At 33.9% G+C, this 26,582-nt stretch overlaps 1 protein-coding gene across 1 annotated transcript; it reads right to left on the bottom strand.

Moving 5' to 3' along the window:
• Nucleotides 1-18,752: 18,752 nt before the first annotated feature.
• LOC110377294 (uncharacterized) lies at nucleotides 18,753-22,593 on the bottom strand. The gene is made up of 2 exons (XM_021336118.3): nucleotides 22,276-22,593; nucleotides 18,753-19,815 (listed from the first exon to the last, which is right to left on the bottom strand). Exons 1-2 carry the CDS (start codon nucleotides 22,457-22,459, stop codon nucleotides 19,007-19,009), a joined length of 993 nt encoding a protein of 330 aa, XP_021191793.3. The 5' UTR covers nucleotides 22,460-22,593; the 3' UTR covers nucleotides 18,753-19,006.
• Between the last annotated feature and the right edge of the window lie 3,989 nt (nucleotides 22,594-26,582).

Consider the following 26,582-nt stretch of genomic DNA (forward strand, 5'->3'; position numbering starts at 1 on the left):
ACAAGGTTTCGATAAAACATAAAACTTCTAACAGACAAAACAATCCTATTTCGATACCAAACTTTTAGCATTACATTATATTTTATTGAGGTCATTCCAATATTTAAATGGAAGCCTATAATACCCTAGAGATATTGGCATTTACAATAACTTACTTTTGATAACACAACACCGATATTTTTATTTATTACTAGGCGTTACACGTGGTTTCAATTCCAAATCTAGAGAGGTTCCAGAAATCAGAAATTTAGTTTCTGTGTCAGTTTTTAGACCTATCATTAAAATAGCTAGTTGCGAGAATAATAATTATTGAACATTTTTCATTCTCCGAGCCTTTTTCCCAACTACATATGTTGGGGTCGGCTTCCATTCTAACCCGATGTAGCTGAGTACCAGTGCTTTACAAGGAGCGACTGCCCTATCTGACCCCCTCAACCCAGTTACCAGGGCAACAATAATTATTAAACGTAAGTAATCAAATATTATTAACATGATTGTGTACTTAAACGATAAATATACATTTACTATCTACTGGAAGGTCAAAAAGGTTTTTATAGATTATTCAAAGCTATGTATATCTGTATCAGAGTTCCTTTTCGGCACGACCCCCGTGAAAGCTTTTAAACTACTTTTATAAATACATACAGAACTATACGGAACTACTTTTATAAATAAATACAGTCCTAAAGTTAGAAGTATTTTCTATTCAGTGAGTTTACCTCCCTATTCGGGATATTTTCTATTTTTAGAACTCTTTTCGATGTCGTATAACGAAATAGAGGATTGATAGATTTCTACGTATTGCAATGTTTTCTCTTAGTGGATTCTACGTAGGTTTTAGGTAATACTATTTTCTGAACTTCTAACTGTTTCCAGATATTTCATTAATTCAGAACGAAATTGTTTAGTTATCATTTAAAAGTGCAAGTAGGATCGTTGCACCAATTTATACTTTTGTAGGACAGAAAACTCGGTCCGATTTTATGTAGGACTACGTATCTGACCAGGATTTTCTCACCGACTTTTATTGTATTTGTAGGCCGTATCCACTATTGATAACAGTGTATTCTATTTTCTCCTACATAAAATCGGGCACCGATTCAGAAGTGGATGGGTAGCCTAAATTTATATGTATGCTACGGCGTTGTGCAACTCACTTTTACAATAAAAATTCTACATAAACAATAGCTATTTCATGCGAACTTTGTAAATAAAAGAATATATAAATCATGCGTGCGTGATCAGATTACTTACAAATGAATGTTGCAATCAGTTTTAGCGTGTATAAATGAATATAAACTATGTACCGTTTAGTGTGATTGATTGCACTCACTGGATTATTTATGAAGAAATATATTTTAGTGGAGTAATAATAGATTATCTTTTGCAAATATGACATTTGGATTAAAATTTTGTTTTAAAATTACTTGCATTGTTATGGAAATTAATAATATTCGCGAGACATTTTTGAAAATACATATTTCATGTTTAAAACTGAAGGCCGTGTACTTTGGCAATGACAATGATACGAAAATACACAGATATTTTGTACAAAAAATACACACCAATAAAAAAATAACTTGGTCATAATCGCATTCGCTGGTATAATGTACTCAATATTACAGAATTTACCTCTAAATCAAATAAGTACCTACATACCATACTTATTTATCTAATAGTATAGGTACCTTAATCTGAAAAGTTTCTCAATCTTGAAGATTAAAAGATTTATCGACAAGAAAACCACCTAGATATTTCATATCAAGTAAACCGCTTTGTTGCCGTAGAAACATCGACAGGGGTGGTCAATCTTCGGTGTACCTTGCTTGTGTATGTAGAAAAATTATTCGGGCACGCCATATTTTGCATTTGTTTACTTATATACGCCATATAAATAACCAAATTGCTAACTTACTCAGCAGGAAGCTGAAAAAAAGAATAAACTGAGAAAACGTTAGAATCTGAACAGTAATTTGTAAGCCAAGCCAAACTTTATAATAGCTACTAAGTAATAGCTTCCGCATCGGGATGAAAAGTTGCACATATGTTATTCTGATAAACATAGCTATAGAATTAACGAGTTTCATTAAATTACGTTCAGCCGTTCGCTCGTAAACTCTCACAAACTTTCGCCTTTAGTCTGATTAAGTAGATATAGCGCATTATCGTAATTTATTAATCTCTTTGCTTTTCAGCCAATAAAGGTTCACCATCCCTGGCCTAGGAAATCGATTTACGCGGTACTGTTGTAAGATTAGAGTCTGATTAGAGGGAGCCTTTATGCCGTGAACAAGTCAATTGTTCGAGGCTAAGATTGTGAACTTATTGCTTCGACACTGCTTGAAGTACCTACATACCTAGCTTGTAGAGTTTTCAAAGAAATTGTATTAGTGTGTTTTGTTGTTTTTTTATGTGGTTTTAGCGTGGTCATAAAAGTCAATATTAATATAGGTATTTTGAAGTTGAAAGCGATTTGATAGTATAGTGGTTTTGATCACGTGTATACAATCGTTTTTTTTACGCACGGCCTCGTCCAAGTAGCAAACAACGTATGTAGGTATGTATGTGGGTTGGTATGTTTGTTAGGCGTTACGCTAAAGTATTAAACTAATGGATTTTGACGAAACTAGACATTAATAAGACGTATTTTTAGTATATTAGAATGAGGTACTGGCTCAGGAGCCGTGAGAAACCGAGAAACCACAGGATGACTAGTATTAATCAGTTATTATTTGAAAAAACATTTCCTTCAAAATAAAATCTAGCATTGAATAGTAGGTACGTACTGCATTTTATCAACCCGTTGACGTTCCACCGAGAAGGAGTTACAATCTCGTGACAAAAAAACATCGTTGCGATCTATCTGGCTTGTTGGATCTGATGTAGTTTGTGAAAGTAGAAGTCTTTGAAAATACATTGTAAGTTCCTTGTTTGGTTCCTTTTAATGAAGCAAATGAAGTGTATAATTATGTTTGCGCCCTATGAAAATAGTCAAAGCTATAATTTTTTAACATTCAGGATGACTAAACAGGTCTAAAAAAAATCTTAGTTTTACCGTTTTTAAGCCTTTTATTATTTACTAGCATCTGCCCGCGGCTTCGCCCGCTTCGAGTTCGGATATATCGCGTTTCCAAAGGAACTCTTCAAAAGTCCGGGATACAAACTATCCTATGTCTTTCTCATGGACAACTCTATCTCTGTATCAAATTTTATCAAAATCAGTTTAGTGGTTTAGACGTGAAAGCGTAACAGACAGACAGACAGGTAGGGATATTATCATTAATTATTTCTATTTTTTTAAATCGAAACATGGCAACTAATCATTGGTGAAACTTCCCACTAAAAAACAAAAACAAAAAAGAACGCCATTCAAACTATTAGTTCGGCTCACTTCGGGTATCATCGTCAACCATCGGCAAAGCCCGGCAATGGCTTCAATAGCCCTGCATACAGCAGATTACAATTTACGACTTATCTTTGGTCACGGTTTTTATCGTCACGCTTTCGTCACGTGCCATATTTGTGACAACGCTTTTGAGGATTGGTTCCATGGAGGGAAAGCAGAGTGGATACGCCATAATGCGGTTAGGTCAGGCTCTTTCTTTTAGGTCAAATATGTAAGGTGGGCATGACCAAACTGATCAGTTAAGAGTGAACTAATGAGCCGTTTGGGGAATTTGAGAGATCTGTCAACGTTTTTTGGTAAAAATATAATCAGATGAAATGTTTCTTTTTTTATGAATTAATATTTTTAAAAATATGTGGAATAAAGATCTGTTCATAAAAATAATATACATCGTCAAATTATAAGATACTTGTGTTAGTTTTATGACGTAAGTGCCTAATCAAAATAAAATTATTGCCTTTTTGCTCTGGTTAATGATTTTTCATTAATATTTAATAGAATTTAATTATGTGTTGTTACGATCAATTTTTTTCTGAGAGAAACATCCTAGTGAGAGATTCTGTTTAAGTATTTCTTATTTCTGAATTCCAATCTAATACTGTGGTGCCATGTCTACTTCTTGTTTTAATTTTTTCACACACAAAAAAAGCGTTAAGCGCTTTCAGTAAATATCAGTGCCATCGTATTGGAAGCGTTGCTGTCGCCAGGTCTTATGCAAATCCAGCTTAAATCGCTGCAAGCCGCTGCAAATTGTCATTGTTAGGAGTGCACAGTTGTGTTAGGATTCTCGTCTTTGTTTAACCACGTGTGTAATGTAGCAAGGCTTTTAATACAATGGAAGATTGAACGTATGTTTAGTTAGTGGGATCTTCAATATGAGTATTTAAATGATAGATAAATAGTGATCCGTTGTTCGCAGAACGAATGTTGTTTTAGGGAAATTGGTTCGCGAGAATCTCGGGGTTTCGTAATTGCAATTTTTTGTGGTCCTTTATTTAACCTTCTGTGAAGATTTTTTCGTATATTTTTTGGGTCACGTTGACCTTTTTGCGATGATTACATTTTTACGTGTAGGAAGCTACAAGAGAAAAAATACTATCAACTTACGAACACAAAAACTAACTATTGCTAAATCAACAATCTAAATTAAAGCCCGAGGAATTTTATAAATTAAACAACCTATAAAAAGGAACATTTAAATCAACAAGAAAACTATTAAATTAACACAATTAGCCCCTTCTGTTGCCACCAAGCCCGTCATTAACAAGCACCCTCAAATCCGATAAACAGTAGCCATACAATAAATAACAAAAAACCTTGACAATTTTCGCATTCACCACACAAAAAGGAACCAACCCTCGAAAGCGTTGTCACCATGGAGAACAAAATGTCTAGCAGAGGTGCCATAACGTAAAATCCCAACAGAAAGTAGCGCGTCAAAATGCAGGTGGTCGGGGGACGAGGAACGTTATTATTTCCGCCCCTCTATACCTTCTTTAGACCCGACCATTTTTAACGTCAAACAAATAAATTGACTAATAATTTCTTCCCAAATAAAATGTTTGCCTGCTGCACTACCTAATCTATGACCGCCATTGAACAACTGTCACGTTCGACGCAGCGTGCACAAAACGCAGCAATATTAAACTTTGCTGTTCAATAATTCGATTATCTAATTGTCACTACGTGTTAGCACATTCCGCATGTTTCCAAATCGGTATTGTCGAATTAGAATTTGTCTGTACATATTTTGTGTAGCAGTTGTTATTTGTGGATTCGCGCTTACTGTAGACTGAATAGTCGGTATAGTTGACCCGATGAACAATTAATTTTGAAGGCAGGTAATGGTGAATTTCATCAACACGTTTGGTCGGTTTGTTAACCGGCCGATCGTTGTAATTTAGACTATTACTACTCTTCCTAAATTCTGATTTAAGAGCGACTTCGATCAAACTATCGGCCCACTAAAGGCTCAAAGTGTACGGGCTCTTAGAGATGTGGACAAAAAAAAAACATCAGTGGTGATGGTACAGCTTTTCCTAATTGTTTTATTCGAATGCTTTTCAAATTATTTAATTTCTCAGTATGTTCGTCCAATCATTGAATTCACCTTCTGACAATTGGGTATTTAACGCTACCCCTCATAAGCGGTGGATGTTAATTAAATTATGCTATAAGTAAGACATTTTAAAACCAAATCCTATAAATACTGTAACCCGTTATTACTGTAGTGGGGTAACATGTGTACCACAATAATTAAATCAGCAACCCTTCAAGAAAGCAATCGTTCGTGAAACAAGATAAACAAACGAACAAGCGCACTCATTAGGCTACATTCAACTGTTTTCCAACGAGTAAAGTTGGGATGTGTCACGTTGACTCGTTTACTGCATCTATAGAAAACATGATGTTACATGAAGGAGAATATTTAACTGAAGAACTTGTTTGAATGCACTAATCTCAAGAACTACTACTTGGATTTTAAGATAGCCTAGCTTATTTTTATCGACGAATGCTATAGGCTACATTTTATCTGGACGCGCGAAGTAATTTCCAATTGTCAAGGGTAGTGAAATCGCTGTAGGAATCTAGTTATTTATGCCTTGTCTAAGTGGTTTAAAAGGTAATTTATTAGGCTTCACTAAAGTGGATTACCGAATTTTTTATGAGCGAATTAAAAATACCAATGGAATTATGGCCCGTAGTCTATAAGTACAGAAGACCGACTACTTAACAATCACTTTCATTCTTTTTAAATTCTCGTTTAAAAGGCAATAGTTTTAAATCCTTTAAATGACAAAAGAAATAAATTCCTAACACTAAATGTTCAGCGTAAATTCAATAGTGAACCGTTGCGAGAAATCGCTTCATTGTCCCATATATACTAAAGCGACTTCCCCAGAAACAATATAAACATCCAGCTTTTCTATCTAACATAAAACAATGCAACTGCACTCTACAAAAAACAAACGAAGTCCACGAGTCTTTGCACTCAATTTTCCAATTAAGAAAATCTTAGCGGAAAGACTATTTAATTAAATTTGCACCAACAATGGAATCTGCTCAAAGCGTTAATTCTCTAAAATTTTGAAATGAATTACACATTTAAATCCTGGGAGAACAATGCACTATTTTGTTCCAGTACATTGCAGGGGAATGAATCCCGTACAATTTAATACATCCCCCTCATTTCTATACCAACTAGGTTGGCCATGAATCAATGTCAAACGCAGGACGCGTTCCAACACAACTGTCAAATAAGTTATGCGTAATTTCACGTGAAATATAATTCGGTATAGATGTAATCTAGGGCTGGTGTAATTTCGTCAAACCATAGGCACATAGTTTAAGGTACTTTATGCTAAATGTTTAAAGACTTGAGATTAGGTACACTTAAATTATAAAGAACATGAAAAATATTAAAGAAGTTTTTTTTTAAGTAGAAAAACTTGATTTGGAAAGAAAGTTTCATTTTATTTGCAAGACACATACATACATACTATATCTATTTATCCACCCACTTCCAAACGCATAATCCGATAACCAGTACCTACCAGTATAAATCGAATAGTTTCTTTGTACTCCCATAATCGTTGTTAATCTACAAACTCACTGAGCATAATTAATCCTGCAGGGACATTAATCCGAACAATAGGTTTGTGGTCATCCTACAAATTTAATACCCACTGTCCGTAACAGAATTGATTCACTAACACAGGGGTGACAATAATCTAACGTAGTATGACACGACCATTATAAGTTGATCCGTCCATTCAAAACCGACATCTCACTCCAATGGATTAAAGTACCAACACAAAAGGGACGGAGACCAACTTAGACTGGTTCAAATTATGATTTTGATGTACGTCAGACCACAAATTGTTAGTGCTTTCATTAATTATTATTATTGTGCTGAAACTTATTAGTCAATATTTAATATTAATTGTTTTAATATATTGTTTTTGGTTGACATCCTTATATGTTAATATGGATTGTTAAACATTGTTTTAATATTACATTACAATAAATTAATAAAGAGACACTGAAATAAATATAAATATTATTTTTTTCAATGACAAAGCTTATAATGGAAATTGGAGATTTCAATTTGACAAAACTCTTGATATAACCAAGTAAATAACAAAAAATAAAGAAAGTACTTACTCGTACCTATACCTACTTTAATTTTTCAGTACTGAAAATCTACGGACAGTAAAACAGCGAGTGTGTATATTTTACACGTGAAGCTAAAAAACTAATAAATTTTCTAAAAGTGAACGTCATTCGGATTATAGACTTTTTGGGGTCCATTTTATGCCTTTATGATCCCGACATGACAAGCTATAAAATTAATCCTTGATAAATTATTAAACTGTGCCTATTTATTCTTTACACCTCACGCTACCCTAAACACAGGAAAACCATCCTCATTCTGTGACACATAAAGTCTAAAATCGCGTGTAGATTTTCTGAATATCATTAAGTATGTGTTGCCATTTATAGAAGACTCCAGATTTAGGGGCGAATCTCGTGGGTTAAGAACTAGAGTAGCGTAACGGCAAAAATACAAAAAAAAATTTTTTTCACCGTTCGTTTACTTAATCCCCATATTTTTATGTGCCAAAAAACTGGAACGATGTAGTGTGTTGATTGCTTAGTACAAGAATAACGTATATAAAAAAAAGATATTTGTTTATTGCCAAAATGAAGTGTTTCTACTTACAATAATCTTGACATTATTTTCTAAAAAAAATTACGAGCACAACGATCGTAACTCGATTTACAGAGCGAATAAGACACCAAAATATGCCTTCAATGTAATCGCTTAAATAGCGTATCTTGCCATACGTTAATAGCGCAGAAAGTTTGATTATGTAGGCTTAGTTTGTTTCGTTCCAAATAAACGTAAAGCACCGTTACTGTCCTTGTTTCGTAAGCTTCCGTAATTTTTCTTCCTGCCAAAAAAACGTAAGGGTGGGATACGCTACTATGGCACTTATTTAAGGAACAGCTAAAATGACGTATGTCAACCAGTTTTTGAAAAATAAATTTTATTAAAATGAAACCGTATTTTGATTGACCAAAACGTTACATTATTCTGTAGCCGATAAATAAAGTTTTATTATTAGTAAAAATCAGATATCTAACTACTATAGATTTACCCCACAAAAAGGGCTATAAGATAACAGTAGGTGAATTTGAGTTGTTTTCGGGCTCTCCTGAGAAGTTGTCATTTTGGCCTTACGCTACTCTAGTTCTTAACCCTCGATCTGCATTAATATATTAATAGATGTACATGTAAGACCCCCATTGTTGCAAGAACGAGGGGTGTGGCTTATTACAATTTTAAATCAACCTTAAGTAATGCAAATGGTAAAAGGTATTTTGTGGGGAATTGGATACAACTGGCGTATCGGGGAATCTAATTTTTGTGCATCTAATTTCATGTATGTATGCGTGAGATAAGGCTTTTCGTACGATGTGTGTTTAAGTCATTTTCTTTTATTTTATTAGGTTGGTGAGTTAAGTATGGCCATAGAATATTCTAAGTATATCATGCTATGTATGACGGATAATTTTGTTTTTCTAATTCGGCAAATAGGACTCTCCAAACATATAACATTTCTCCCATAGAATGAAACTAGAAACAAAGTCGTCGTCTCCCATCTCGTCGAAATATTATGGAAGTTAGTGATGACACTACAACACCATTCTCTCTTCAGTCGTCCCATCGGATTACAAAAGTGAGAGTATAGAGAGTTCACGTGTATCTGCACTATCCTGCACTGCACTGTAATTTACTGAGCAACTATCTGAACGCCTTTAAAAGCAGCCGATTACGGGTGCAGATCGGTCTAAACTAGAGGAAATTATATTAACAAAACAAAACCTCGTGTAAAAAAACGATCGTTAATTTAATACCGCATTTTCAGCTTCCACGTTCTAATTTTAGTAAAACATCCGAACAAAATATAGCCGCATTATATTAACCATCAGTATCAGTAAATGAACAGGCAGTTAACATATTTAACGAGTAACAAACATTATGCTGGAGTAACTTGTCACAATAAATACAATTAATATTTTAACCAATCAGGGCTCAGTATTTACTTTACAGCCACACTCGCATTAACTAAATGCGATTTTAGTAACATGAAACCAATTTATTTTATAAATCGGATCGGAATTCATATTAAATTAAATTTAGGGTTATTTGGTGCAAAATTAACTGGTTCCACTAAGCTCTGTTTAGACTGCGGTTGGATCACTATCGTTTTGGTAACATCTAGACACACGGCAGTGTGTCCGCCAAGTTCGAGCAAAAAAGGCGACACACCGGCCGTGGGTTATATTACACGAACCATTTCGGGCCAAATTCGACCCCCCTGTAACTCAAAATCTATTTTATTTACGCATATCAAATTTCTAGTATCTGTTGAGACCCCCTCACTTATCTAAAATACAAAATTTCATTAATATACCTATTGTAGGTCTTGAGATATTGACGTCAGAAAATCGCTATTTTTACTATATACTGATTCACTTATTCACTTATTCACTGATTCACTGATTCACTGATTCACTGACTCACTCATCAAAAACCTAGACCACTTCCAATGGTCGTATTGACTTGAAATTTGGCATGGAGGTAGGTCTTTATGTCAAGGTAAAGGGAAAAATCTGAAAATGGCCAAGTGTGAGTCGGTTTCAAAATAATGAAGGTGTTTTATACCCGGTGTAAATTTATACCCCTAAGGAACTAAAACGAACTAAATTTATCTATATTTATATAATATATCTTCGAATGGTACAAAGGTTTGTATTTAGTCAAAGTAAAGTAAAAATCTGAAAACGGCCAAGTGTGAATCACTTTCGAAAATAACGAATGTGTAACTTTGATCCACGAACATAATATATGATAACATGTCATGTCAGTCAGTTGGTAAATCTAGTCATAGTTAATCTAGTTCATTTCTTTGTAAGAAACATAGTGCATATTAAAAAATCTAAAAGATAGTATAAATGAGACATTTCTTTAACTAACTTCATCATAAGAAAAAATAAAATAAACAACCTTACAAAAATAAATGAAATCCCACCCAAAACAAAAATGTGAAAGACTGCCAAGTTCGATAATATGGGAATGCTTCGCCTATAAAAGAAGTGAGATCTGAATAAGTACCAAGTTCCATACACATACCTCAGTTAAAAATAGTTACTTTTTAATGATGATTACTTGGCAAGTTTTAATAGAAAATTAAATACTTGATTCATTGCGTTTAGTAGGTTTATAACAAGGTGTATGAAAACTTGCCAAGTAACATCATTAAAAAGTAACTATTTTTAACTGAGGTATGTGTATGGAACTTGGTACTTATTCAGATCTCACTTCTTTTATAGGCGAAGCATTCCCATATTATCGAACTTGGCAGTCTTTCACATTTTTGTTTTGGGTGGGATTATGTTTACGGTATTATATTTAAAATACACAAAACGACAATGTTTATTATAGATGCGTATTTTGTATCGGTAAACACCGGATTTTGTGTGAAAACATTAGTCTTTCGAATTACACCAAAATTGTATTAGTTACCCAAATATTCAGACTTTTACATAAAAGTCTTTTGATTAAAACAACCGATTTTAAGAGCTGGAATTAGATAAGAAAAAATTGAACAACTAAAAACCTCGTGGTTGTATCTACTTTCAGTTAGTAGAAGCATATAAAGTTGTCTTTTCATATTTTTTATATACATATATAGTTTAGTATATATTTCTGTATTTACAATTCTAGACTCGAATATCAAATAGCAAGTCAGAGCAAGTGTGGCCGCATCCTTATCAGAACGCATTTAAAATGTATGCGAGCTATAAGTTTGGCTCTCCGCCAAGTCACACCACCGAAACTTACCGAAAGTTTGCGGTGTTTTTGCTTTGAAACTTATACCGGAAAGTCAACAGATTTATAATAAAGTTTAAATGTTGATATTTTTGAAATTTTTGCCTTGAACCGGATGACACGACTGGAGAGGGGATTGCAAATATGCATCCTACTTATTATATTTTTTACCAGAGTCCCACCCCGGATTGGTACGGGATAACATTATGTACCTGCTATTCAATGGGTGTTTTTATACGTGTAAACCTTCCTTTTTTATCACTCTATCTATTAAAATAAACCGCATTAAAATCTGTTGCGTAGTTTTGAAGATTTAAGCCTTTAAAGGGACATAGGGTATAGGGACAGATAAAGCGACTTTGTTTTATAATATGTACTGATAATTATCATAAATATAACATGAGGCATGATCTTATTATTCACAATAGTAATATGCATACATTAAAGTATTTTTGATCTCTTTATGGAAAAGCTAAAACTTTCTCGATAAATCTTCATATTTGATTTATAGCAATTCAAATACTAAAAATTGCTTACCCTTATGATAGAACAGTGCGACTGTCACTTAGCCCCACGTATTTACGCAAGTAGTCCAATAATGACCATAAAAAAGAAAAAACTTGTCTTTTACCACGTGCCAAAATAACCTTGTTAGTGTAGGTATTGAAAAAATATTTCTAAAAATAATTCAAAAACTCCCAACTAATGTGACAATACTATGATAAATAACAGGACGCGGTGTCACCAACCTTCGGTGACTCACAAAATATTCATACAAATATTATAATTTTCAGTCGGACTGTCATTCTTCTGAATTGATGACTTCGCTCGCCTCGTTAAGTTTCTAAATGAATTCTTTGCGGTTATGATGTATTAGTTTCTTGACTTCTATTTGCGTTTTTGGTGTTAAAATTATTTTTGCTACACTCTCATATACCCTTGCAATATTACATTTGTTGTGTGGTGGGGATCATCTCTTGTTTAAGAACGTTTGGAGGCTCCAGAAATACATAAGTTACTTTTTTAGCAACTAGAGAATGTAACTTCATGATTTTTCCATTTTATTATTCTTATTTGTCAGAAGCTCTGTTTATCCTTATTTATATTATTAAAATGCGAAACTAACTCTCTCAGACGTCTGTCTGTCGTTTCGGAATTCATGCCAAAACTACTGAATCGAGTCAAATGATTTAGATACACAGATAGTGTAGAGAACATAAGATACCAACTTTTGACCCAGTTGAACTAGGTAATTCCCTTAGTAGAACCTCTATAGCTAGTTTGCAACATAAAACCATTACCAACCAGACACAAAACAAAGCTCACTGTCAAACAATTCAATAATTTCACTCTCAAAACTCTTTGGCTTTATATAAACTCAAGTGGCTTTATATTCCCGTAGATAACAAAACGGCTCATCTTCATAAAGTGTAGGAGCTCTCACAATTAATTGGGGACTTTAGTTGGGGACCTAAACAAACCATAGAGTTAGCAGTTAGCAACTTTCATTTGGCTAGTGTCAATATTAACAGACAAATAAACTCTCTACTTTATAGTTTATGAATTTGTTAAGCTGGTTGGCTGTTTGGTGATTAGACTAATGTATTTTGTTACTGTTTTTGTTTATATTGGAAGAAAAAAATGTTTTTTTTTATCGATGAAAGAAGCTGCTTTTATGTAATATCTGGGTTAAGCTCGCCTTTGCACATCAACTTCATAAAATATGTAAGAAAAATGTATCCAAGTGCAATAAAGTACCTATATAGAGATAAATAGTATTGCTCAAAATCAATGAGTATTTTATGACTTTTTCATGTTTAACGACAAGAAACAACAACTAGAGAATTATAGAGTTCTTCTTAAAGAATGTCTCAGAAAAACAGCTTTTATGGATATATGATTACGTAGTTTTTTATGCATTATTAATGGATTTTCAGCTAATCTATACTATGTCTGTACTAGAATATTTGAACAATCTCCTGATATACATACATGACTATGCTCTAAGTCAACCCCCAAACTATGTTATAATTCAAAATGTGTTAAACCAAAGGGCTAGGAATAATACAGAATGTTTCAGCCTTGTTTGTGTAATCAGAGCATATCTACCACGTGATATATTGACACAACTTGATACATTGCTTTGCTTACTGCCGGTTTGAATGTAATACAAACAAAATAATATATGTGTTTGTAAGGGTTACATTACATAGATAGACGTTGATCTTGAAACATTGAAGTTAAAATTTTTGTCGTAACTACAATATAACTTTGTCGCTTTAAAATTGGTTTAGAACACGCCAAAGTTTTTGTCATCACTGAACATTGCACAAGCCACTGTGCAGAAAACTATTTTAGGTATCACCAGCATGCGAAGATAGGGAGGCGGCTGACCCGATTTAAATGAGACTTGAGGTGACGATTTTTTTTAACGTGTGAAGTTTGCTTGAGATGTGAGCCATTAGCAATAAACAGCTATTCCACAGAGGAAGGAAAAATGACCGGAGATGCGGAAAGGCGAATACGATAGGCGCGGCCAAAACGCCCCATTACGATTGAAGTAACGAGGCGTTTGGGTTATTTGACACATCCGTCGAAAACTTTTGGTTTTACTAAACAAAAATTGGGCCTCAAAATAGGGTACCTATCAGTTTCTTGTCCCCCAACCACTGTCAGTTTTGGCGACGCTACTTTCTTAGGAGATTTTCCGTTCTGACATCTCCGCTAGTCATTTGTTTTCTACGAGCTACACAAAATACTTATTGCATTTGAATTTAGAATTACCAACTGACACCCCAAACCCTCAGTGCAGTGACAACGCAATATTTAACGCATAGCGCACCGAATAAGCAAACACTATGTATGTTCACAAGTTCACATATTAGAGGCGGATGCTTGGGAAGATTCCAATTTGCTTGTCAACCACTTCTGTCGCCACAATGTGCACCATATTGCTGCAACATTATTACTGTAACACAGATTTCTGAGGCAGGGGTGCTGTACTTTTATGGGTTAACTTGCTATCGACAACAAAAATGTATAAGGCTGAAAAGCCGTGCCGTTTGGGAAGATTGTAAAGAGATTTTATGGATTCATTAGTACTGCTTTAGGAGTAGGTGCATAAAGGCAAGACTGGTTGTCAGACTTACTGCCTTCTGACTACCAGTAAAAAAAGACTGCCAAGGATGTTCAATGACAGCCGAGACCTACAGTTTAACGTGCCGTCCAAACACTGTGTCAAATTATTTAAAATCTCACATTAGTACCTAACATTAAATATATTTCCTAACATTGATTGCACTTCATTGCCAATCAAATGGCGCACCCAAAAACATTTTTAGAGACTGGATTTTTTTGCTCTGGAGACATACAAACCAGTGGTTTGCAATCTCTGCACTAAGGAATTAAGCCGCTTCACCGCATTCAAAGATGAAGGCGCAGCGCTGCAGCGAAGTCCTAGCTTGTCACCATCCTAAGCCAGACTTAAAATTGCTACATTTTTAGCTGGTAAAATGTTGAAGAAACTGGAGAGATTTTAATGCAGTTGATTTTATGTATTTGAGATTATATGAAAATAAATAATTAAGTATGTAAAACGTTGAATTCGATGGTTTCGGATGTAATTTGAACATCTTTGGCAGTCGTTACGGGAAGAAAAACTGACTACTACAACAACCCTCTTTTAAAATAAAAAATATGAAATACAATTCGCATTGCATATATTGACTTATGCCTAAAACCGTTGCAATGCAAAAACGATTCTAATAAATCACTTAAATATTTTAAGTTAAGAAGAAGCGATATTATTCCCGTATTTAGAAGCATTATGAATATCCTGGCCCTTAAATATGAGCCGAAAGTCATTAATAATATCCCAAACGAGAATATATCTTTGTAAAGCATGCACATTTGAAGTTTCACGGACGAAAACAATTTTAACGGTTGAGACAAATCCTGTCATTAATTTACACTTGCGTGCAATAAATCAGGGTCAGTTATTATAACTGTTTTATTTTACAAGCGATTACTTTTAAGGAAATTGAATCATTTCCCTTTATATGAATATTTTAGGGATTTTTATTTTCAGATCCTCTTAAATATGTAAATGACTTTATTTGGATATAAAGTTTGACGTATTTATCAATAACAATTATTACGTTTATCAATACAATCGAGGCTGAATAACAAGTAGATTTTTAAACTTATTTCAAAATAATATAACTTTTTGACGAGTTCTGCACAGTTGTAGATTTTTTTTGCTTGTTACAAAGATTCTGTAACTGACTCGAATTAATTGCTGGCAAGTGTAAATACAAATGCACAGCTGTCATTAATCATAACAATAAAACGAGTGCGATGTATTAATCTTAGTATTTTAAGTTGATGTGAGTAATGTACAAATGTTTATCAAAGTATCATGATTTTATTTCGCTTCAGAGATTTCAATGCGGTTTTGTTAAAATACCAGATGTGTTTCGGTAATGATTTATACTGAAAATCATTCATTTAGAAGTAAATAGTAGTAGATTTATAAAAAAATACATTTTTTTTTTCAAAATTGTTTGTATGTAATGTATATCTAATGCACAATGAAAGATAAATTGCTTTTAATATAGGCTTATCCATTTTCCGTAAATACACTCACCTATTTGTGGGGCGGGTTAAGCTAAAAATAAATTATTATTTTATGAAAAAATATAAAAAAAAAAACATTACATACGATTGCAAAATACTCATAAAAGTATGTAAAAATAAAGTTGTATAGAAAATAGTACCTAACTCTAAACTTTTTTCAACATTTTCAAACCTTTTACAAGTCTACCATTTTCTTATCTGACTTTAAACCACTTAAATGTCACTTTATAATGTATTGCTTTTGTGTAGTTCTTGTATAGATGACTTAGATAGGTACTTGTTTAACTTGTCTAAGTTTAAAAGAAAGAAGTAAACAGATGGTACTTTGATACTTGGAAAACAAATACTTATCAATTTAGTTTGTAGTTTTGTGTCTTTTAGCCGCTTTTTAAGTAAGAATGCGGGCTCTTGGTGTTTATTAAGAAAGGTTAATAAAATCTTAAAGATTAATCAAAAAGCGGATCACTTGACCTTAATCTTTTTATATTCTTACAAAGAATGTCTCCCTGTATTGGAACAGTACTTATCTTAAAAAAATTCGAAAAAACTCTCTCGACTGTATGTCACGCGTTCCTGCCGAAACTCCTGAATAGATTTACATAAAAGGTACATAGATGTTTTACCTGAAGCCTGAGAAAGAACATACGTTTCTTTTTTTCGTGTGGTTAGAGTTAGTAGTCTCGGAAACCGGGTGAAACTAAGGAGAACAGCTAGAAGTTGAAAAATTAAGGCAAAGAACATGCCTTTTTAAGTAAGTGTCTAACTAAATAACAATAACAAACGCTTCTATCTAATAACTACCTACAAAAATCTAATAGCTTCACTATTCCTACATAACAGTCTTCGACATGTTGTATTAAAAATTAACCATATTTACGCCTTGCCAGCCCTTTAATTAAGCGCCCTCACACCCCATGGACATATGGGATCGTAATAATGTAAAATGCGGCGTGACTTGCAATTCTATGGCGGTATGTCGGTGTTGGCCAATTACTAGCTGTTTTGATGGGAAGCCGTTTATATTATACGACTGAAGTCATAATTCATTTTCTATTGGTAGGAATGCTAAAGTACTTAAAACTGTTGATATGTGTGTGTTTTCTGAGACTTAGTTAACAACCATGGAGTTCGAACTCTAGCTCTATATCTTTGTGAAAATAGTTAAAACACTACTCGTTGCTTCATCAAGTAGCTAGAGAGCTACTTGATGTATACGTACGTACGTAGTATACGTACTATTAAATCTCTTCACTTCTTTATAGCTTGTACATAACTCTAATTACCAAAATGTGGAACTGGAATTTATAAGATACCTACTAATTTAGCTGTAAATGTTTTATTCAAATTTTGAAGAAAAACCTGGTGAACCGATTAAGATGAATGGCCAAGACAAACTTAAACAAAGAACATGTGTTAACGCAATAGATAGATCTCAATACACGACTCTAGAAACAGTTGATGGCGGCTCAGACCATCCGATCCGACTGCAATCGTGACATCTAAACGACCGCTCACAGAAGGGGAATACAAAATGATGGGTTTAGCTGATGCCATCATTACTACTACCCAAGGGACTTAATATTTACAAATTACAGTATATATCTGTAATATGTTGTAGCTTGTAATTACTGACGAGCTAAACATAGCTCGGATTATTGATAGACAGTTGTAGATAATTGCTTTATTAAGGCCTGGTATGGCTGAAATTTGATTACTTAAAAGCAGTCTATTTTTTCTGTAGGTACATGAGAAATCATTAAGTAAATGTAAAAATGAAGGAATTACAAGTACTTAATTTACCGTGGCTTTGGAACAAAAATAAATAACTTCTCTCAGTGCTAGAACGTCTATTTATAAAGAAAGACTAGCCCATATACTTACTTCTTTTATCCCGGTGTGTACTTAGTTCCCCCGGGATTCCGATGAAACCGCAGACCAGGTTTTTTTTTTATAATTATGGTACTTAGATACCAAAACTACTACATAAGTATGTTCAGACGCCAGTAGGTGAACTTACCCGAATCTTATACCAATCGAACATTAACCTACCGCTATTGTAATAAAGTTGAAAATCGACTGAAGAAATTTGACAGATTAAGGTAGGCTGTATCTAGATACCAATATCACTACATGTAGCTATTTACGGTAGACTGCACATCAGTGGTAACTGTCATGCCCCTTAACTCAATCGTAATAAGTACTATTTTCCTATAAAACTGTTACCACTGACCTGAAGTTGATTGTACTATTTTTATGATCATTAATGAAAAGGTAGGTATCGATTATTAAAATCGATTCTGTAGATCCACAGACTCGATTTTCCCTTACAACATGGATAATTTATGATGATGACTTTATTAAAGCAAACTTGGCCCCAGGCCCCAGTGTTTGCCACAAAAAGGCAGTGTAGCTCAATTTGACCTTTTTTGTATTATGAATATTTTTGATAAGCAATGATTAATTACTGCTTGTGTCAGTCAGAGGGGATTTTTTTTTAATTTTGGCTTTTTGGGGTTTTTATAACCAGACTTTCTCCTTATAATATTAAGTTTGTTAAAAAAGAGATGTAAGCAGGGGTAGGTCTGATTGAGAAAATACATAATTTGAGAAAAATGCAAAGACTTCTAACGAAATTAAGTTAAACTAAAAGCTTCAGAAGCATACCAACACTGCGATTGCGGGAAGTGAAAACAAGACATGATCATTTTCAAATCAATTTATTTTTAAATGATATTTTTTTTATCATTATATCGTATCACAAAGACATGTATTACTTACCTACTTAAGTTGTACCTATTTTTTTTAGTTACAATTTTAATAAAAATTGTTAGGAGTCCACATCCACAATAGAACACATTTTTATTTGAATGTTTAATATCGGAAATATTTTTCCTGCTAATGGCCTTTATAACAATTAAAAGAGTAACCATCGCACAAATGTCTAGGTATGAGATCAGTGTAGATAAGTATTTAGTTTTCAATTTTCTTATTACAAAAAATTAAACCACATCAAAATCGGTGCAACTTACGTGAAATCACGCTCAACCATACATACACAGGTCAAACTATGAACCTTCTTCTTTATTTGGAGTCGGTAAAAAATCTGCATATTGAAAGGTAACACTTTCTCCTAAAGGATTATCACTATCCTCATTTGTATGGACTTCAATAGAAATTGGTTCATTTTTTATCCTAACCGAACTTACAGTTTCCACTTCTCTTAATATTTCTAGCACTCGAGACCTAAAATGCAATTTTTGGCTATTGTTAAATTTTCTAATCATTGGCGCTAAAGAATTAAAAAAGTTCTGATCATCTTCAGCGAGAAGTAAATACGACTTCGATTCAAATTTGGCACTCAAAATGTTCAAAAGTTTCGTTTCAAATTCCGACATGTTATTATCACTTTTTCTTTTTCTACCTCTTGGAGCTGGAGATCCATTTATCTTTGCTCTTTTCTTTTGAGGTTGTACTAAAGGATATTCTCTATCAGAATTTGATGGTCCTGGTCCACAGTATACAACGGTACTATCAGTGTTATCAACTACATTGGTACTAACTTCAGAATCTTCAGGATTTGTTTCGTCCTCATTCATGTCCATATTAAAATCTATATCTTCGGTGTCATCATCATCATTTGAAAGTGTTGTAGTATCTTCTTCATCAATTTGTGTCTCTTCTTCGGGGACATAATTGCCGAAAACGCCATTTCTTTTATTTTCTTCTTCATAGTCTTTGACTTTTTGGAGAAATGTTAGTATGTCATAGTGGACGTAGTTCGATTTGCCTCTGTACGTGAATTTTTTTCCGTTGTCATTGATGCACTTCATGAATGCATCTCTGGCTGTCTTCCATCTTGCTTGCACGGCCTTCGCTGTAAAAGAATAAAAAACATTTTTAATAATTTAATTTTCCTTTCACATAGGTACATCTAAACTACATTATCAAGTTCTAAACTATAATCTTTGCACTTTAGGTAGATACTAGATAAATGGCAAATACATATACTTAGATTTAATATTTCCTAAACACATAGGCACACAGTATACATAAAAATACTGAGATAGGTATCTAAATAAATCAAACATCCATTTTTATTCAATGTGGGAATTGAACCCGTGACCTCTAGCGTCGCGACCAGCTGGAACTACTGCGCTGTCTTGTTGTGTTATTTTATTTGTTTAAAGTACCTAATACCTTTTATATTTTACGAAACATAATTAGGCGTAGGTTAGATTTAATTACTCAGTAGACACTATCGAATATTAAGCAAGATAAATGCAGTTTTTTATTTATTTACTTTCATAAAAAAATCGGTAAAAAAACTTTTAAGTCAAACGGTTTTATCTTATGTGCACTGAAAACTAGAAAATAAAAAAATAGTTACTTACCTATCAACCTACGTAGGTGGTCTTGGTCATATTAGACTAAAATAAAAACGTGGGGCCCCTCTGAAATCCTACCTATGGCAAAGCATATCTTTATACTTTGGTAGATCATGAGCTCGGCGTTCGCTGGTGAAGCCGCTACGGCTGATTATTGATTGTCAAAATCTCCAGTTACGATTATAGTAAGTCGATGCAATCCACACCTATTATACCACTAGAAGAAGGTACTACAGCAACAGTTAATGGGCCCCACGTTTTTATTTTAGTCTAATATGACCAAGACCACCTACGTAGGTTGATAGGTGAGTAACTATTTTTTTATTTTCTAGTTTTCAGTGCACATAAGATAAAACCGTTTGACTTAAAAGTTTTTTTACCGATTTTTTATTTTCTAGTATTTAGTATTTAATGAAAATGCCTACCGAATATTCCTCATTCTATCTAATTCATTTAGTGCATCATTATTACACGGTCTCTTATCTGATAATTTATTACAATCTAATTTTTTAAAAAGTCATTTTTTTTAACGACGCCAAAAATCATCAAGTGACCCCTCCCTGGGTCAGCAGCGGTAAGGGAGTGCCAGACTCTTACTGACTAAAAATAGGTATGTTTCGTCGTAGGCCTTGTATGTACCAGGGCCACGGTAACTCTTTCGAACAATCCCGCAGCCCAGGCAGGCCTTGGCCCTGTTGGGCCCCGCTGGGGTTGCTGACAGTATTTTACTTGTGTAGCTCTTTCATTTGATACCCATATTGAGGGGGTTGTGGAAAAATATGTAATCCGCCATTTTGTGCCGGCGGCCATATTAGATTTACAATGTTATTGATATTTCTATATTGTATTGTCATCGGAATAAAAGGTGTATACAAAATTTCAGATTAATCGGTTGACAGGAAGAGGGTGAAATTTGAATTACTAAATTTGACCCAAGAATAAAACAAACGGGATGAGCTAAATAAAACCGTTTAAAAGTTGTTATCAGCCATTTGGTAGCGGCGGCCATCTTAGATTTCAATTTTGCATATTAAATTGTATTCTACTTGTTGAGACCTTTCATTTGATACCCATGTTGATGGGATTGATAAAACCTAAGTTATCCGCCATTTTGTAGAGGCCGCCATCTTGTATTTGAATTTTATATAGTACATTATATTCTACTGGTTGAGCACTTTCATTTGATACCCACATTGACGGGATTGATAAAACCTACGTTATCCGCCATTTTGTACCGGCGGCCATCTTGGATTTGCAATGTTATTGATATTACTATATTGTATTGTCATCGGAAATAAAGGTGTGTACCAAATTTCAGATCAATCTGACAACAGGAAGGCACTGAAATTTCAATTTCTGACCCAAGAATGAATAAATAATAAAACAAACGGGGTGAGCTAAATAAAACCGTTTAAAAAATAGGTAAAAGAATCACAATTTAATACCTAATAAAAAAACAAAGTGAAATAAATTGTTAAACACTATTAAAATAAACACACATTTATGCAGAATTAAAACATTTTGTAGTCACACTACAAGGAATTTGACAAGGTAGGTAAATAACAATCAGTTTTTTTTCCAACTTTCTACCAATACACGGTTTACGCATACAATACAATCTCTTTTATAAAACCACTACTGTATCCTTTACCTAACTTGCACGGCGCAACTATGTCGCCGTGCAATCACCCTACACAAACTACTGTTGTAAGAAAGAGACAGTGTATAGTTATCGCAGTTCGCTCGCCAATACTTCGATAACCTCTGATAGCACAGACCAAAATGAAACTTATGCTAATGGAGATAAGGCTGCATTTGAAACAAACGTTGATCGAGTGATTGTTTTTACCCAACTGTGGTAGAAAGTGTGTTATGTCTTAATTGATCAATGTAATAACACTGATCTATGGTAAACCAAAATGAAATTCTAAAGGATCATTTCAACTTACCGATTAAAGTCTGCTCTTCAAAAGGTCGCTTATTGAATTTAGGTATAACCGCCATACAAATCTCGTACCACGCGTGTTGTTTCGCGAACTTATCACCGTATTGTGCGTTTCGTGGGTTCCATAAACATTCGCGGACCTTCACTAGTTTAATCACGTCATCCGTGTGGAAACTTCTGTACACCATTTTGTTTTGATATTGAAATACGATCCGCGAGTGAAGTTAGGCGTCCGCGCGCGGAGAGGGGCGCGTATTACTGACGCGGAGCTAGTCGAGGCACGCGTACGACGGGACGGCAACCGCGTCGTCCGCGCTGTTGCCAGCTGAGACAACGGAACGGCAACGGCGCGGTGAATGAGGTAATCGGGTAATCGCTGCGTTGCCGCTGTTCAATGAGCGCGCTTCTGGGTTTTAAATATCGAATCTTTTTGGCGCGTTTTTTTTTTATTCGTATCTTGCTAATAAGGACACACATCTGTTCTCGATACCGGTGGGACATTATTTTTAAATGTTTACTTTTAGAATTAATATTTAAAAATGTAATTTTATATATTTGATAGATAAACGTACCTTTAAAAAATCACATTTATTAATATGTAGGTACTAATATAACAAAAAAAACATTGTTTGTTTTGTAGCATCTAAGCGAGATGCTCATAAACATACTACGCAGGCCTGAATAGGACTGTGTTTAATAAAAATGCTTCAGCAAGATTGTAAAAGTATTGTAATCTGTCAGACTATTTTGAAGGAGAAAAATTAATAAAATATAAAACAAAACACACACACAAAAAGTTCCGACTATACAGTTTTTAGTCCGCCACAGTTTCAAGAATATTGAACCGATTTGAAAAATTCTTTCACTGAACTGTTGGAATGCTACCCTCTTACCGAGTAACGTAGACTATATTTTATCGCGGTAGGCGCAGTAGTTCCTATTGGTTAGTACCTAGTTAATAAGTAAGTAAACAACAATAGCCAAAATTCACGTAAATAGGTACTTATAATAATTAAATATACCTAGGTATAAAAGAGTTTCATTGAGTGCAATATCTTATCTTTGTGAAATAATCGTTTGGATAATGCTTATCGAACGTTTATCGAACTCCGACCTCGCAACAGTTAAGTGATTGACCTGTTTCGCACTTAACCGATTCATGTAGGATTATTGTATGGGTATTTTTTTACTATGACGATGAGTATCTAGGCTATCTTCGTATCTATGTATTTCTATAAAAAATTATGCCATGTTTCTTTATGATTTTATCTATCCAAAGGTCCTATCTCTAGGTCTCACCTATCCAAACCAAATCTTTAGGCTGATTTTACCTATCCAAAGGTTACCTAACCAAACCAAATGCTTAGGCTTTGTTTGGACTATTAAGTAGATACTTTATTTGAAGTTTGTACATAATCGGTCGAGCTGTTCTTCATTCATCACATTTTTTGTAACTAAATGTTAGACTTAGGTATATAGATTTCTTATAACGGTCTAGTTAGTAGCTTCTGAGATTAGTGCAATTGAAAGCGAACAAGCCAACAAGCTATACAGGTTTTTACATGATCAAGTTAAGATTAAAGGTGCTTACACCTATACATTATATATCATGTTCCGTAGAAGAAAATGTGACGAACATTTTGCGAACTTGTACCTATTTATTGAAACAACAAAGTAGGTGTGAATTGCGAAAATAATTCCTTCTGTGGTAAAATTTATAGGCTCAAAGAGAGAGGTAACATTGAAATATAAATTCTCATTTACACCGTTATTTTTTCTTTTAGAATAGGTCAGATGGCTCATAAATAAGGTGAAAATTGTGGGAATTTATCTGATTATGTACAAATGGTTTCCGAAAATATGAAGTCCCAAGTAGCTACAAAAGTTTTTGTCCGGGCGTTTTATTTCATAAAGAAATATACTTTTTCTTTCAGCTTCTTACGACTGAAGACTGGGAATAAATAATGCTGATAATGAATTTAATAATCGATTTATTATTGACATCAAGGAGCGCACATAAATATCATTGATCTACAAAATTACAGCACAAATTGACATGCAAGCATGTTTTGACCGCCTTTACCCTTCTTGTAAGTTATACCTACTTACTAGCGTAAGCAGCTATGGTAATTCAATTACTCTTATATCAATACCTACTTAGGCTTAAATCTTACACAACTGTAAAATTAGGATACATAACAAGGCAGCTGAAAGAGAAAAATTAACGCGATAAAGGGCATTCTCAACAAACAATGGAGACGGAATAATGAAACCAGAACCAGTGAGCTACAGTTTCAACGTACTTAATCTAGATTTGGGCGACAAAGCGATCCGTCTTGATCTAAGACAATCGTAGGGCATTAAACGCGATTAATATCTAACTATTGTTTTGATTTAGCTGAGATTAATATGTTATCTTTGTTTGGGAGACAGGTTTAGTGAGAAAATGATGGTTAGGAGATGGTTTCAAGATTGTTAACGTTGAAGATAGGCAGAATTCTTTAGATAATGCTATGATCAAGTACGATAGTTTACGTAGTAGTTACGTACTACGTAGTTACTAAGGCTTGTTAGGTTAGAAAGATCGTACTTGATCATAGCATTATCTGAAGAATTCTACCTATCTTCCAAATTAACGAGCTTAAAAAGAATAAAGCTTAGAAATAATTAAGTAAAGAAAGCGGGTGAGCCAAACCTATACATACGTGTAAATGAACATGTTATGAACATTGTCTTTGTATCTGTAAACTCGAGAGCGCTCAGTGGTAGCCGAGTGTACGAGCATACAAAAACTATGTGTGGTGTAGTTACATTAACACATCCAAGTATTTGCTCAGCGTTATCGTGAATTAAACCATAAGTACACTTATAAATAAAAATGTATTTAACTACTATATATTCTTACCGAGAAGGACCTATTATCAATTCTTACAAAATTCAGGAAACACGGGTTAAATAAGGGCAGAATACGAAGAATTGAAGTTCAAATACATTTTCGAGAATAAAGGCTTGGGTTAAATACTGTTCTCGGATGAAATCTATTGAACTATTGATCATACTGTGTATTTAAGCCTTAAAACATTCTAGGTTTTCATTTCTTTATTTATACTCCAGTACTGGATTGTATGTTTTCATACAATCTACTCTTTCAAATGCTGAACTCCCGTTACATTTTCACGGAAATACAACTGATATGGTTTCTTTTTTTACTTTTTGTATAAAGCATCAAACCTGCATTGTTAGTTCGGGATTCCAAAAAATAGGCCTTGTTGAAAAATAGTCCATAATTTTATATTGTTCCAATATTTTAACGTCCATCATTGTGCACAATGGGATATCAACGTTGAGTGTCAAAAGGATAAGCTTTCAATATGTGTTAAAAGCTGTTGTTGTTAGATATATGTTTGAGCTGTTTTCAAACATATTTTCGTTATTTAGCAAATTCAGATTATATTTTTTTCTGGACTAGAATAATATTTATGCCATAGAATGTAATTTGTATTTATTATCAGGGTTTTCATTGTCCAAATGTAGGGCACATACCTCTTCTTATGCTCAGAAACAATGAGCGTTAATTCACCTCGCTTACTCAAGGGGATTGACGATTTCAGACTTAAGGTCAGGTTTCTAAGATGTCTTCCTTAACCTACACTCCGTCATTGGTGTATGGTTCTTGCCTGACCTGGAATCGAACTCCCATAATAACAAGTTGACTTATTTCGTTAACTCTTTGTCCCTTTTGTATACAAAAGTCTATAAAGAAACACTGAAGTAACTACATGAATGAATATAGTTCACTATTTATCAATGTGTAACCAACTGTAAAGACCCTAAAAGTAGTACATTCTGTCGACCCAAATTCTTTAGAACCCTATGAAAAAGTAAGTAGGGAAAACACTAGCCAACATCAGCCAACGTTATTGGGTGTTGGTAAAACAGGGTCTAGCCTACTTTAATATCTATTTAGTAGAATAAGTTGGATCGAAATACAATTTTGTGAATTGTAGGATCATGTTTGTGGAAGAAAAGTTTTGATTGAAAGAAATTACAGTGGCTATGCTATCCATTTTGTATCTAGGAACTTAATAATAGCCTATCATTTACGACTTTATTTGATAAAGATTTCATTCGGAACATAATTCCTTGGTTTGGTTTACAAATGTTTTGCAAACACTTGGAACATTGGACCAACAAATGGTTTTTTCTCGACGTCATATTATGTCGATCTATCATACGCATGAGGCAACATGTGCAAAGGGATTTATTACGAAACAACCGGAACCAAGTATTGTACGTACTTTAAGAGGTTCT

Source organism: Helicoverpa armigera, chromosome 24 (genome assembly GCF_030705265.1).
Source record: "Helicoverpa armigera isolate CAAS_96S chromosome 24, ASM3070526v1, whole genome shotgun sequence".
Classification (NCBI taxonomy): Eukaryota; Metazoa; Arthropoda; class Insecta; order Lepidoptera; family Noctuidae; genus Helicoverpa; species Helicoverpa armigera.